The sequence below is a fragment of the Mauremys reevesii genome, linkage group 4 (assembly GCF_016161935.1).
Source record: "Mauremys reevesii isolate NIE-2019 linkage group 4, ASM1616193v1, whole genome shotgun sequence".
NCBI lineage: Eukaryota > Metazoa > Chordata > Testudines > Geoemydidae > Mauremys > Mauremys reevesii.
The window spans coordinates 57240711-57254288 of NC_052626.1; the positions used below are offsets into that span (position 1 = coordinate 57240711).

General features: G+C 43.9%; 1 protein-coding gene across 1 annotated transcript in view; it reads left to right on the top strand.

Moving 5' to 3' along the window:
- RYR3 (ryanodine receptor 3) overlaps nucleotides 1-13578 on the top strand; it is a 637001-nt gene that overhangs the window by 572828 nt on the left and 50595 nt on the right. Inside the window, 3 exon segments of the mRNA XM_039536203.1 lie at nucleotides 7410-7468; nucleotides 10523-10694; nucleotides 12574-12660. Coding sequence (XP_039392137.1) covers nucleotides 7410-7468; nucleotides 10523-10694; nucleotides 12574-12660 — 318 coding nt within the window.

A 13578-nucleotide genomic window follows, 5' to 3' on the forward strand; every position in this document is an offset into this window, starting at 1 on the left:
CCCTAGCTATCCCATAGTTCCCGCAGCCTCCCCCGCCCCTTGGAACTTCCGGGTTGAGATCCCAGTGCCTGATGGGGCAAAAATCATTGTCGCGGGTGGTTCTGGGTAAATGTCGTTAGTCACTCCTTCCTCTGGGAAAGCAACGGCAGACAAGCATTTCGCGCCTTTTTCCCCTGGATTGCCCTGGCAGATGCCATAGTATGGCAATCATGGAGCTTGTTTTGCCTTTTGTGACTCTCACCGTATGTGTACTAGATGCCGCTCACAGAGGCGATTCAGCAGCGCTACACAGAAGCATGCTTTTGCTTTTGCATGACAGCAGAGATGGTTACCAGCCATACTGCACCATCCAAACCCTTCCATAAATTGGAACTAAGATGATCATGGCTACCAGTCCTTTTGTACCATCAGCCACCCATGGCAGGGGGGGAGTGAGGATGTTGGTGTTGACGGCTGCAGCATCGTGTCTATCTGCAGCATTCAGTAAAGATAGGGTGACATGTAAAAGAGTCAGAGGATTGTTTTCCCTTTCGCTTCTGGGGGTGGGTGGGGGGGGTGAGTAGATTGCCAAGCTATGCCCTGACCCACCGCGGACACTGTGTTTGACCCTAGAAGCATTTGGAGCTCAGCCAAGAATGCAAATACTTTTCGGAGGCTGCAGGAACTGTGGGATAGCTTCAGTCCTCCAGTCCATGAGTGTCCATTTGATTCTTTGGCTTTCCGTTACGCTTGTCACGCTGCAGTGCGCTGAGTCCCTGCTATGGCGTCTGTCTGGAGATTCTTAAAAAAGGATTCTGAATTTCATCTTCTGTAACGGAGCGCTGATAGAACGGATTTGCCTGCCCTTACAGCGATCACATCCGCATGGTCCGTGCTGGAGCTCTTTCTTTATTTTGATTTCGGACTGCATCGCCACCCGTGCTGATCGGAGCTCCACGCTGGGCAAACAGGAAATATTCAAAAGTTCGCGGGGCTTTTCCTGTCTACCTGACCACTGCATCCGAGTTCAGATTGCGGTCCAGAGCGGTCACTGCTGCACTGTGGGATAGCTCCCGGAGGCCAATACCGTCGATCAGCGTCCACCCTTACCCTAATCCGATATGTTAATACCGATACTAGCGTTACTCCTCTCGTTAGGGAGGAGTACAGAAACCGGTTTAAAGAGCCATTAAAATCGATATATGGTGCCTCCTAGTGTGGACGGTTGTGGCGTTAAATCGGTTTTACGCTCCTAAAACCGGTTTAAACGCCTAGTGTAGACCAGGCCTTAGTTACTTTGGTACTGATGCTGACTTCAGGGTCGACACCGCTCCCATCAATAGAAGCAACAGAGGCATACGCGATACCAATGGTACTGTTTCCACTGGCGGCGCCAGCCCCCTCATCATTCTGGGCTAAGGACAAGTCAGATTGGTTGCTCGCACCGTCAGGGCTGGTCCCGATGCTGTTCCCTGAAGCCCGGGACGTCTCAGCATCAAAGTCAGGATCTTACTCCTCCTGCTCTCCATTGCCTGAGTGAGGGCCATTCATGGATCACTGTAGGTATCAGGATTGGCGCTCGTCTTGTGGTCAGGACAGGGGACCCTGGCCGGGCGCCTACTGGCCACTAATGCCCTCTTCATACCAGTAGCCTTCATGCTGCTCCTTGGTCACAGAAGTTCCACTCTTTGTCCCACTCAAAGCCAGGATCTCTGGCCAGATCTGTGGCAGTGACCATCAATCTGCTACAGGTCCAGGTACTGGTGTATCTTCCCCTTGAGGAGTCTCCAGAGTCATCCTGCCTGGGGCGCATCAGCCCTGGAGCAGGATCTGCTCTGACACAGTTAACTGCCTCATTCTCATCCATGGACGATTCCGCAGTGCTGGGTTCTTCTTTCCCTTCAGTACTGGAGGATTTCAAGGCATACCAGGACCTATTGCGATGCATGGCTGCTTCCCTGGGTGTTCAGGTGGAGTTCCTGCAGGAGAATGCCCACAACTTAGTGGATATCCTGCAGCTGTTGGCCCCTGAGAGTGTCACCCTCCTTATTAATGATGTGCTCCTTGAACCTGCTAAGGTCCTCTGGAGCTTTCTAGCTTTGATACCACCAGCAGCTAAGCACTTGGAAAAGCACTACTTTGTTCCCACACAGGGATCTGAGGGGTTTTATTCCCACCAGCCCCTAAATTCCTTGGTAGTGACTGTGGTGAATGATATAGCTTGAGAGGACAGGTTTAAGTCCACTCCAAAGGAGAAGGACTCTAAGCAAATGTACCTGATGGGCAGGAAGATTTACACCTCGTCTTCCTTGGAGATGTGAATTGCTAATCAGCAGGCGCTTCTGTTTAAGTACCACTTTATCTGCTCGACAGCTATGTCTAAATTCACAGACCAACTGCCCGAGGCCTCAGTGGAGGAATTTCATGTATTTTGTACCAAAGGCTGCTTGGTGGCTAAGACTTCTTTGCAGTCTGCTCTGTATGTTGCAAATACTTCAGCCAGAGTGATGGCCTCTGTGGTGACCATGAGGAGATCTTCCTGGCTGCAGAATTCAGGCACTGTTCCCAATGTCCAGCAGGCCACTGAGGATCTGCCTTTCGATGGCAAGGAGCTGTTCTCAGATAAAACAGACGAGACTGCACTCCTTCAAACACTCTAGGGCTACCCTTCAGTCCTTAAGGGTGTATACACCGGTGGTGAGAAGGCATCACTACGGGGTCAATAGCAACAACTGTGGTATCATTCACAGCACACATTTGGGAAGACTTTCCCTCTGCTGAGATTTGGAAATAGTCCAGAAAGGGGCATAGATTCCACAGGAGGAAGCAGTCAGGTTCTGGGTTTTGACAGTCCACACACCTTCCCCTAGCAGCCCCCAAGCACCCATTAGGACTGCTTGGTCCAGAGCAGTGTTCCAGTCATTGCTCCCTTCCATTGCCACAATGCTTGGGGCTCAGTCACGACCAACAGCTGGGTCCTAAACACCGGGAAGTCAACTTTGGTTCCCACACAAAAAATAGTTCATTGGGGCCCTAGTAGACTCTAAGTTCAAGAGCAATTCTGCCAATTGACTGTTTTCAGGCTATTGGCCACCTCTTCCTCAGTCTGCAATCTCAGTGTTCCATGACAGTTTGAATCTGCCTGAGGCTCTTGAGGCACATGTCCACTTGCATGTTGGTGGTCCAGTTCATAAGGTTACATCTTCACCCCTCCAAATGTGCCTCAAGACTCTTTACTGTCCGACTCTTCACTCCTTAGACAGATTAGTTAGTCTTCCTCCACTGATCCTGGACCTCTTACAATGGTGGATGTTTCTCGACAATGTTTATTAGGGTGTTCCTTTCATCCAGCCCTTACCAACCAGGACTGTTGTCACTGATGCCTCCCTGATAGGGTCAGAAGTACATCTGACTGAGGTCACTGAAAGTCCAGTGTGTGTGGTCAGAGCAGGAGTCTTCTCTGCATATCAGCGTGCTGGAGCTTCGGGCCAGTTACAATGCATGTCACACTTTTCAGATCCATACAGGGGCTCAGCGATTCACATATTTACCAACAATACCATTGCAATGTATTATGTGAACAAGCAAGGAGGAGCACACTCCAGGATGGTCTGCCAAGAGAATGGTCTGTTGTGACAGTTTTGCATCAAGGAGAGTATCACTCAAATGGCTGACGACTTGTCTGGGGTTCATCTCATGGACCATCTTAGCAGGAATTTTTTGCTGAGTCCTGAGTGGTCTCTGAAGACAAGCATTCCCCAGAGTATCTTCGCAACTTGGGGCATTCTGGTGCTTGGCCTCTTCGTTACAAGGGACGACAGGAAATGTCATATGTTATGCTCTCAATGGGGGCTTCAGTCTGGGCTCCCTGTCTGACACCTTCCATTTCAGCTGTCAGCTCTCTTCTGTGCATTTCATAGTCCTGATCATCCCACAGGTCATCCTTAAGATGAAAGCGGATTGGGCCAAGATCATCCTTATTGCCCCAACATGGCCGAGGCAGTGCTGATTCCCTGACCTTCTGCGCTGTCAGTTCAGCCTTCCATACTGCTTCCTCTCCATCCCAACCTACTGACTCAGAAACTTGGCTGCATCTCATGGTGTGGCTGCTGCATGGCTGATGGAGGAGGAAGAGCAGTGTTTGGCAGCTGTTCAGCAGGCTCTACGCAACAGTAGAAAGTCCTCTATCAGGCCTATTTGCCAAAATGGAAAAAGTTTTCTATGTGATCATTGGCTCGTTGAATTCAAGCGATGCTGGCTTCCATCCAGGACATCTTGGAGTATCTACTGAACCTTCAGTCACCAAGACTTGCACTTAGTTCATTGTGAAAGTGGCATTTCATCCCTCTATTTAGGGAAGATCCAATCCCATGGTAGCAAGATTCTTAAAAGGGCTTTTTCATCTATATCCTCTGGTCCAAGAACCAATTCCTCAGTCCTAGTAGTAGTGATCGGACCTCTGTTCAAGCCCCTAGCATTTTGTCCCTTTCCACTCCAGGAACTGCATTCCTGGTAGCAGTAACATCCGCAAGGAAAGTGTGAGAGTTGCAGGCTCTGATGGGTAGGCCTCCTTATACATAAATCTTCAAAGAAAAGGTGACTTTACGACCACATCCAAATTTTTTTCTAAAGTGGTTTCTCAGTTTCATTTGAACCAGGTGGTATACTTTCCTAAGCCACATTCATCTCTAGAAGAGTAGTGTTTCCATACATTAGACGTCAGGTGTTGTCTAGCCTTCTATCTGGACAGGACTAAATAATTTCGTGCTTCACCTCGCCTATTTGTATCATATGCATATCATATTAAGGGGCAAGCAGCCTCTTCACAGACAATCTCTGGGTGAATAGCATATTCAGTAGCTGAGAGAGGGGGTGAGGAAAGGGGCTGAAGAGTAATTGGTAGGCATCATCACACTGAGACCACATGTGAAGCTCCTCCCCAAAGTAACCTCCTCCTTCCATATGCACCAGCGTATTCACCTTCTGACCTTCTTCCCAAAGCCTCACTGCAGCAACAGAGAGGCTGTGTTACATATGCTGACTGTCAGGAGAACCTTGAGGTTCTACTTGGACAGGACAAAAGAATTTAGGAAATCCACTAAGCTGTTCGTAGCCATTGCAGACAGGTCCAAGGGCTCTGCAATATCATTTCAAAGACATTCAAGCTGGGTTTCCAACTTCACTAACCAGTGCTATTATTCTCCTTCTGGCATATGAACATGCCGCACAAGGTCCATCTCCACTTCTATTGCATTCATCAAGAATGTCCCCATCACAGAGATATGCAGGGCAGCAACCTGGGCATCTGCTCATACCGTCGCAAAACATTATGCCATTACACACGACAGCCTCTGATGCGATCTTCAGCTCCACGGTTCGGACATCAGAACTAAGTTCAATGCAGAAGCACAACCCTCCCCAGGGAATCCTGCTAGGGAGTCACCTACAGTGGAGAACCCATAGGGACACACAAAAGAGAGAGAGTTACTCATCTTGTGCGGTAGCGATGGTTCTTCGAGATGGTGTCCCACTCTGGATGCTCCATGACCTGCCCTCCTACCCTCTGCTTTGGAGTTCTTTAAGAATGGGCTCTGTAGTAGAGAAGGTGGTTCATCTGTGCAGTGCTAGATAGCCTTGAGGCAGAGCACAAGGCAAGGAGGGTGCATATGCAGGCTGAAAGGACACTGCTATCAAAAATCTCCGAAGAGAGGCACAGGGACACTGACACAGCTACAGTGGAGCACCTAGAGGCGGGGCACATCGAAGAACTATCAATACTGAGTAAGTCCTCCTTAGTTAACTGTGGTTCTTCAAGATGTGATGCAGAGAGTATATTCCACAACTCACCCTCCATCCACTGCTTCAGCGTCTCATCTCTGTGCATTTGGTATGCAGGAACTGAGGGGGATCAGGGTGGTGCTGCCTCATATAGCCGGGGAGGAGCTTCGGCCACGAAGCATGAACACCACCCCTCTAATTTTGGTAGGCAAAATTCTTCAGCTCCAGTGCGCTGGGTGCTCACACACTTAAGTGGAATACACATTTGCATCACATGTCGAAGAACCACAGTTGCAGTAAGTAACCATTTCTTCTCTCCATAGCTCTAACTTGTTAATTATTGCAATCATTCAAAACTGTGACTTTCTAATTCTGTATTAGTTATGAAATTTACAATTCTCATGTATGTGAATTATGTAAGTTATTCAGTTAGGGAACAGAAATAATATTATGTGACATATAACCAATCAATGGAGCTCAAAGTGAAATTTTTACAATCTAATACACAGTTCAGAATTGGCTTTCAATGAATTATTCAGTATTTTAGGGAGGAGGGATAGCTCAGTGGTTTGAGCATTGGCCTGCTAGACCCAGGGTTGTGAGTTCAACCCTTGAGGAAGCCATTTAGAGATCTGGGGCAAAAATCTGTCTGGGGATTGGTCCTGCTTTGAGCAGGGGGTTAGAATAGATGGCCTACCTTCCAACCCTGATATTCTATGATTGATTTAATCTAAAACTGCTTTTCATGAGTATTCACACTAATAAAACTTGAGTGCTTTGGCATTGAAAAGTTAATGTGAAAAGTCCTCAAACTGAAATACTTTAGTATTTGTGGGGGAAAAAATCTGAGTAAACAGTAGTAGTCCCTACAGTGTTTTGGCATTAAAAAATTAATGTCAAATGGGGATAATAGCACATCTTTATCTTACAGGGGATTGAGGATAAATACGTGAATGATTGTGAAGCAGTTAGATACTGTGGTATGGGGGAATAGATAGATAGTTTAAGGGGGAAGTATTGCAAAAATAAAACATATACATATATTCTGCTAATTTTGATTACATTTATAGAATATAATTACTTTAATCTATGTTGACAAAATAGGAAGATGTTGCCACTATTATAAACTAAACAATTACGTGGAATTTGTGATATTGACATGCTGATATTTGTGATAATCCACATTATTCCACATTCTATGTATAGAAATTATACAAAGCCATAGTTACATTAATTTTACATGCCAGTCATAACTGTTAAATTCTTCATGGTGACCACTGTACTCCAGCTAATTTTAGGCTATGATCTGTGCTCAGTCATCTCCATTCCTTTTTGGTAACTTCACCAGTCTCATTACATTGACTATTACTTTGAGTCATTCAGGCATCTGCACCAATTACTGTATTAATAATATATCTTGAAAACCTGTTAGAGGAAGAATCACGATAGAAGTTTTCACTATTGAAATGTTGTCTGCTACTTGTTTTAGAAGCAAAAAAATTTAGCATTATGACAACATGAAAGTGACCCAGTGTTAATGAAACACGGTGGTAATTGATTGTTTTATTTGTTTTTTAGAAAGCATTAAGTAGAATTGAGAAGATTTATTTAAAAGTAAATGTATGGCAATTTTAATATCTTTTTGTTTTTAGATGTCTGAAATAACAAAAGAAGATGAAACAGAAACAAAAGCAGAATCCGAGAAGGCTGAGTAAGTTACTTTTACACTATTGTTTATTTTCTTGCTGTTCCTAGATGAGCTGGCCAGAAATAGCCCTGAGCAGGCATTGATTGGACTCTTCATTTTACCAGTATCTTGGGCAGCCAGCACAGCTCCTCAGAGACAACAAGCACTTTCACTGAGCAGCAGAGCAGGGACCCTGTCCCAGGTGCCACTCTCAGCAATCCATATAAGCCTATTCCCAGTCTTATAAAACCCTCTGCAGCTGCTTCTCCTAAAATCCCGAGAAACATTTTTAACATGGCAGCTTTCATTAGTGTGGTATTTACTTCACTTGTTTCCAAGCAGCAGGTCAGGAAGTGTGTGGTCGGCTTGTGTTGAAGTATTAAGGTTGATAGTCCTGCCAATTTCTTTCTTCTTTTTGATTGCCTCCTTTTATAACCAGGTGGTCTAGCAAATCTGATGACTCACTTACACAGCTTTCTTGTTCCTGGCATATTTAAACAATGTACTATTATTTTTCTTTATATTTTGGTCTATTATTCAAATTCTCACTTTAGCCCCGTTAATTTCAGTCCTACAAACACCTCTTCAAACCTGCTAAGTTTTTGTCCTGTTGTATTTGAATTGGAGATTTATTTTTTAAAAGGATAATTTTGAGGCCTAAATAAATTAGTATAGCTAGCCACCTAACTATGCTGTTTTCTTTCTCAGCACTATACATACCTTCAGTGACTTTAACAGGGTTGACTCTAAAGTTTCCATGATGGTTCAGTGATTTTCAATTTCTTAACTTGTTACCTTTTAGACTTTTCTAACTAATTTCCTCATTTTAAAAAAAGCCCTTTCTTAGATTTCACTGTTAGAGAATTATTTTGGTATTCTTGTCTGCCCTTACTTCCAACCCTGTGCAAGGATTTTAAGCATAAACATTACTTGCAATGTTACAGTACTTCTCCGGTAATTGCCAACTGCACTTAAACTCTTTTGCATTTCTCTGTACTAAGAATCCAAAGAATCAATTCTGTATGTTTCTCAATATTAAGACGAAAAGTCTCTCCCCTTGTATGCTCCAAAACAAGCAGTTCTGGAATCTTTTGTTTATTACACCATTTTGTGTTATGACATTAAACTGCTTTATATTTAGGTCAGGGGTAGGCAACCTATGGCATGCGTGCCAAAGGTGGCACACAAGTTGATTTTCAGTGGCATGCACACTGCCTGTGTCCTGGCCACTGCTCCGGGGGGCTCTGCATTTTAATTTAATTTTAAATTAAGCTTCTTAAACATTTTAAAAATCTTATTTACTTTATGTACAACAATAGTTCAGTTATATATTGTAAACTTATAGAAAGAGACCTTCTAAAAATGTTAAAATGTATTACTGGCACGCAAAACCTTAAATTAGAGTGAATAAATGAAGACTCGGCACACCACTTCTGAAAGGTTGCCGACCTCTGATTTAGGTTGTTCAAATCTCCCATTATAATGGTTTTGTTAGATTTTTTTCCCCCTAATCTCTTTCAGCTAACTGATTTCAGTCTCCTGACCCAGAGGCTAGTAATGTACCTTATCATATGCCATTGATAAAATATCTAGGTATTCCCCCAATACCAGATAGTCCACCTCACCTATTCTTGGTTTTAGACTTTTCATATTATTATGTAGGCATTTATAGCTTTTATTTTTAATTCACCTAACCTCTTTCTGCTTACAGTTTATTTCCTTATTCCTCTCCTGCACTTCCTTCCAGTTAAAACATAAATGCTTCTCTCTCACTATTGGATACACAGATTCCCTTGTACTTCTGCTATTTACTACCATATTTCATTTTCAACTTAAGTACTTTGCAGTACTTGCAAGCCTGCAGCTTAATAAGTCTAGTTTTAAAAATTCACTCCCCCAAATCTTCATTGTCATTGCCAGCAGTCTAAATCCTTTTTGGTTGATTAAGGAGGAGACCCTGCCTTCTTTATAGAATCCTACTTTCCAAAAAGGTTCCCCAGTGCTTAATAAACATAAACCTCTCCTCTTTGCATGGCTGGCCCTCCTGTGCATATCATTGGGGCATTCCAAAGAAAGTTAATGCAGGAGCCCTGGAATGATGCTTTGTTAGTAATAATGTAAGTAGCTCCTCAGACTTCTCTCATATGGTTCTTTATTTCACTGGTACTGCTATATACCAAACCACAAACTCCTCTCCATTTCTTTATAATTGACCATCTACTTGCCTCAAAGTTTCAACCCCCTCACACCTTGGTGGTAATTTTCCTTACCATTCTCACTGTTACCACACAGTCAGCTATTTATGTTCCTGAAAACTGAAGCCTCTAAAACAACAGTGAGTCTTGATACTTGCTTCCCGTAAAGGGAATTACTTATTCTGTTTACTCCCTCTGAAGCACCTGGTATTGGCCACTGTCAGAAGACAGGATACTGGGCTAGATGGACCATTGGTCTGACCCAGTATGGCCATTCTTATGTTCTTATGAATTCTTTTGTGCAGGAGGGATAATTGTCGTCTTCTACATGTCCTTCTGAAGGTGGGTCCTTCTGAAGGAAATTTTCCTTTCATTCCTCACAGATGCCTTACTTTTATTATGGTGATTTTTTTGGTTGAAATGAAACCACTCTGCTATGAATCTGTGTGGCACATCCATAAATGTTTCTATCTTCTGTTCAACTTTGAACTCAAGATTCTGCACATAACCTCTGATAATTTTGAGTTTTACTTGCACTGGTTATATACATACTTCACTTGTTTAGGCAGCAAGTAATTGTACATTTTGCATTTGGTGCTAATAACCCCACTTTGAGCTGCTTTTGCCTTTTCTCCATTGATCTCCCCTAAACTCACTAAGTGGATTATTACTATTCTTCCACCTCACTTAGTAGTAAGGTAACTTTTTTGACTCTTGGTTGTATTCTCTAACTGTCACTTCTTATAGTCACTCACTTCCATTCATCTTCTCTGCAACTAACTCACACTCAAACCAGCCTCTCTTTATCGGGACTCACTGTTTTAATCATAGCATAGACAATGCGGGAACTTATTTGGTTTTATTTCTGTAATCTTTCTTCAAGCATGGAAGATGGTGAGAAACAAGACAAAGCAAAGGAAGAAATACAATCTGAGCATTTGGGAAAGGAGGAAATCAAGAAAAAGAAACGAAGGCATGGACAAAAACTAGAGAAACCTGAAGCAGTTATGGCTAATTTTTTTAAAGTCGTGGAAATTTATCAAACGAAAATGCTGGTAAGTTTTGTTCCCATTCTTTTAGTTAATCACAAGTCAAATAACACAGAGAACAGCTGAGCGTGAGATACAAGGAAGAGATACTGTCAGTTTTTTACAAATTAATTATTTATTAATATTGATCATGTTTTTACAGTAGTGCCTAAGGGCCAACCAGTAATGGAGCTCCATTGTGCTAGGCACTGTACAAATGCAGAACAGTAGACAATCCCTGCCCTGAAGAACTTCATATCTAAATAGACAAGACGGACACAGGGTCGGGGAAGGGGTACAACACACAAACAGTGTGAAGAGTGTGATGGCAGAAAACGTCGAGTTAGTTTTACTATTCATTTATTTAATTTTTGGGAGGCGAGTTTACTTAGGAGGGGATCTGATAAATGGAAAGAAAAAGGCAGAGAAAGGGAGTGAGGGCAGGACAGGAAATGACAGGGGAGAAGAGGATAAGTGGGGGAAGATGTTGAGTGAAGCTGAGATGAAGAGACTTGGAAGAGAAAGGGAGGAGGAAGCTTGGAGCAAACAGCCAATCAGCGCAGGATAGAGAAAATCAGAGAATATTCTACAGTTTTGACTGGAATATCCAAAGGTGAAAAAGGTCCCTGCTTTGGCTGCTTCTGTTTCTACCATAGGTGCTGGAAATAGGGGTGCTGGGGGTCCTGCCACACTCCCTGGCTTGAAGTGGTTTCCATCATATACAGAGTTTACGGTTTGGTTCAGTGCTCTCAGCCAAGCCCACCGACAGCAATTCCAGGGCCCAGGGCAAAATAGTTAATGGGCCTCCACGCACACACAAGCTGCAGACACGGTCCACCTGACATTTGGGCGGAGCTGTGCCTGCGCTGGCTGGTGCCCAGTGAGCTGCCAGCTGCACTGCTGGGTGTGCTCTTCTGGAATGGCCAGGGCTTCTACATGCCCGCCCGGTAGGGTTGCCGACTCTCTAATCGCACAAACCCAAAGAACCTTGCCCCGCCCCTTCCTTGAGACCATGCCCATGACCCCGTCCCTTCTCTGGGGCCCCATCCCCTACTCACTCCATCCCACACTCCTTCCGTTGCTTGTTCTCCCCCTCCCTCCCTCACTTTCACCAGGCTGGGGGGTTGGGGTATGGGAGAGGGCATGGAGTGCAGGCTCTGGGAGGGAGTTTGGGTGAAGGGGGAATTCAGGGTGCAGGCTGTGGGAGGGAGTTTGCATGCGGGAGGGCGTGCAGGCTCTGGGAGGGAGTTTGGGTTGGGGTGAGGGCTCTAGGCTGGGGCAGGGGGATGGGGTTTGGGGAGGGAGGGTTTGGCACTTACCTCGGGCAGCTCCCGAAAGTGACCGGCACACCCCACTGGCAGCAGCTCCTAGGCAGGGGTCCCAGAGGGTCTCCGCACACTGCTGCCCACAGGCACCCGCCCACAGCTGCCATTGACCACAGTTTCAGCCAATGGGAGCTGCAGAGTCGGCACTTGGGGCAGGGGCAGCACGTGGAGACCCCCTCCCCAGGGGCTGCAGGGACGTGCCAGCCGCTTCTGGGAGCAGCCCTTGGGCAGTTGCTCCCTTTACACCTCCTCTGTCAGCGGGCCTGCTCTCAGCACCCCCACCTTACAAATTGTTCCAGCACCACTGGTTTCTACCAACTGGAGTCTGGCTAGCTCCTCTCTGTAGTTTTCCCCCAAGGCCACAGGTACCCTGTCATGAATATATAGATACAAAAGAAAAGATCAGAAAAATTCTAGAGAGCAAAGCTGGTGATTCTATCGTGATAGCTGTAATTGTTTTGTTGAACATTGCAGAACGTAGTTGAGATTTGACTCTCTTAAATAACTTCCTAACTGCTTCCCCAATTCTGATTCCATAATACTTCTAATTTTGTTTATTTAAATGTTCCTTGTATTTCCAGCATTACTTGGCTAGAAATTTCTACAACTTAAGATTTCTTGCTCTGTTTGTTGCATTTGCCATCAACTTTATACTGCTATTCTACAAGGTAAAGTATTATTTATTGTGTTTCATTCTTTGTAGTATTTTCTACTTATTTTCCAGAGCAGCTGGCTGAAGGCTGGTTTTAACATAGTTAATCTAAACTGGACACCCATTATTGTAAACCCTAGATGCAATGACTAAAATTAACACTGCCAGCCTAGAAATAATATATCTAAAATTATGTTCTTACCTGAGTTACTAATCACACCTGGAGTAACTTAACATAGGTACTTCTGTATTTTATTCAGTTTAGGACAATGAAAACAGACTAATCAGTTAAACTTTTATTTATAGTCATTTTTTTCTTTTGGCTCTGGTGCACTGGCACAATGTGATTGGTTTTGGATTGCAAACCCTGACAAAGGAATGTCTAAATCCAAGCCAACAAAACAAAACCTGTCAATCTCTTGAAGCACTTTCAATTTTCTTAAATGTTTCTCTAAAATCTAATCCTAAATTGGAACTTCAACTCACATAACTGTTTCTTTAACAGTACTATTTTTTGCATAATACTGGTCACCTTGATTTTCAGTGTGGAAATGGTAACTAAATCATTTAGGAATCATATCAAGGTCTCTTGTACTCTAGCTGGCTTAGATAACATTTTTGCTTTTGTGTGTGATAGTTCTGTTTTGTCTATTTGTAAAAATTGGCTGCTTTTTTCTCAAAAGTGTTTAGTTCTTTTTTTATTAAAATATTCACAATTCATTTTAAAAATCTCTTTAAAATAAAACAAAACCAAAAAAAAGTAGAGGGTAGCAATGAGGGACTTCAGTGCATTGTTTCCCCTGCATTGTCTTAATCTTCAACTATTTCTAGGTGTGAGACGATAGTTCAGTCTTCATACCCATCATCCAGTCTGTTTTCTCACTGAAATGAACAAGGTTGTTAGTGCCTATTGTGAAGATATTTTTTGTGTTGA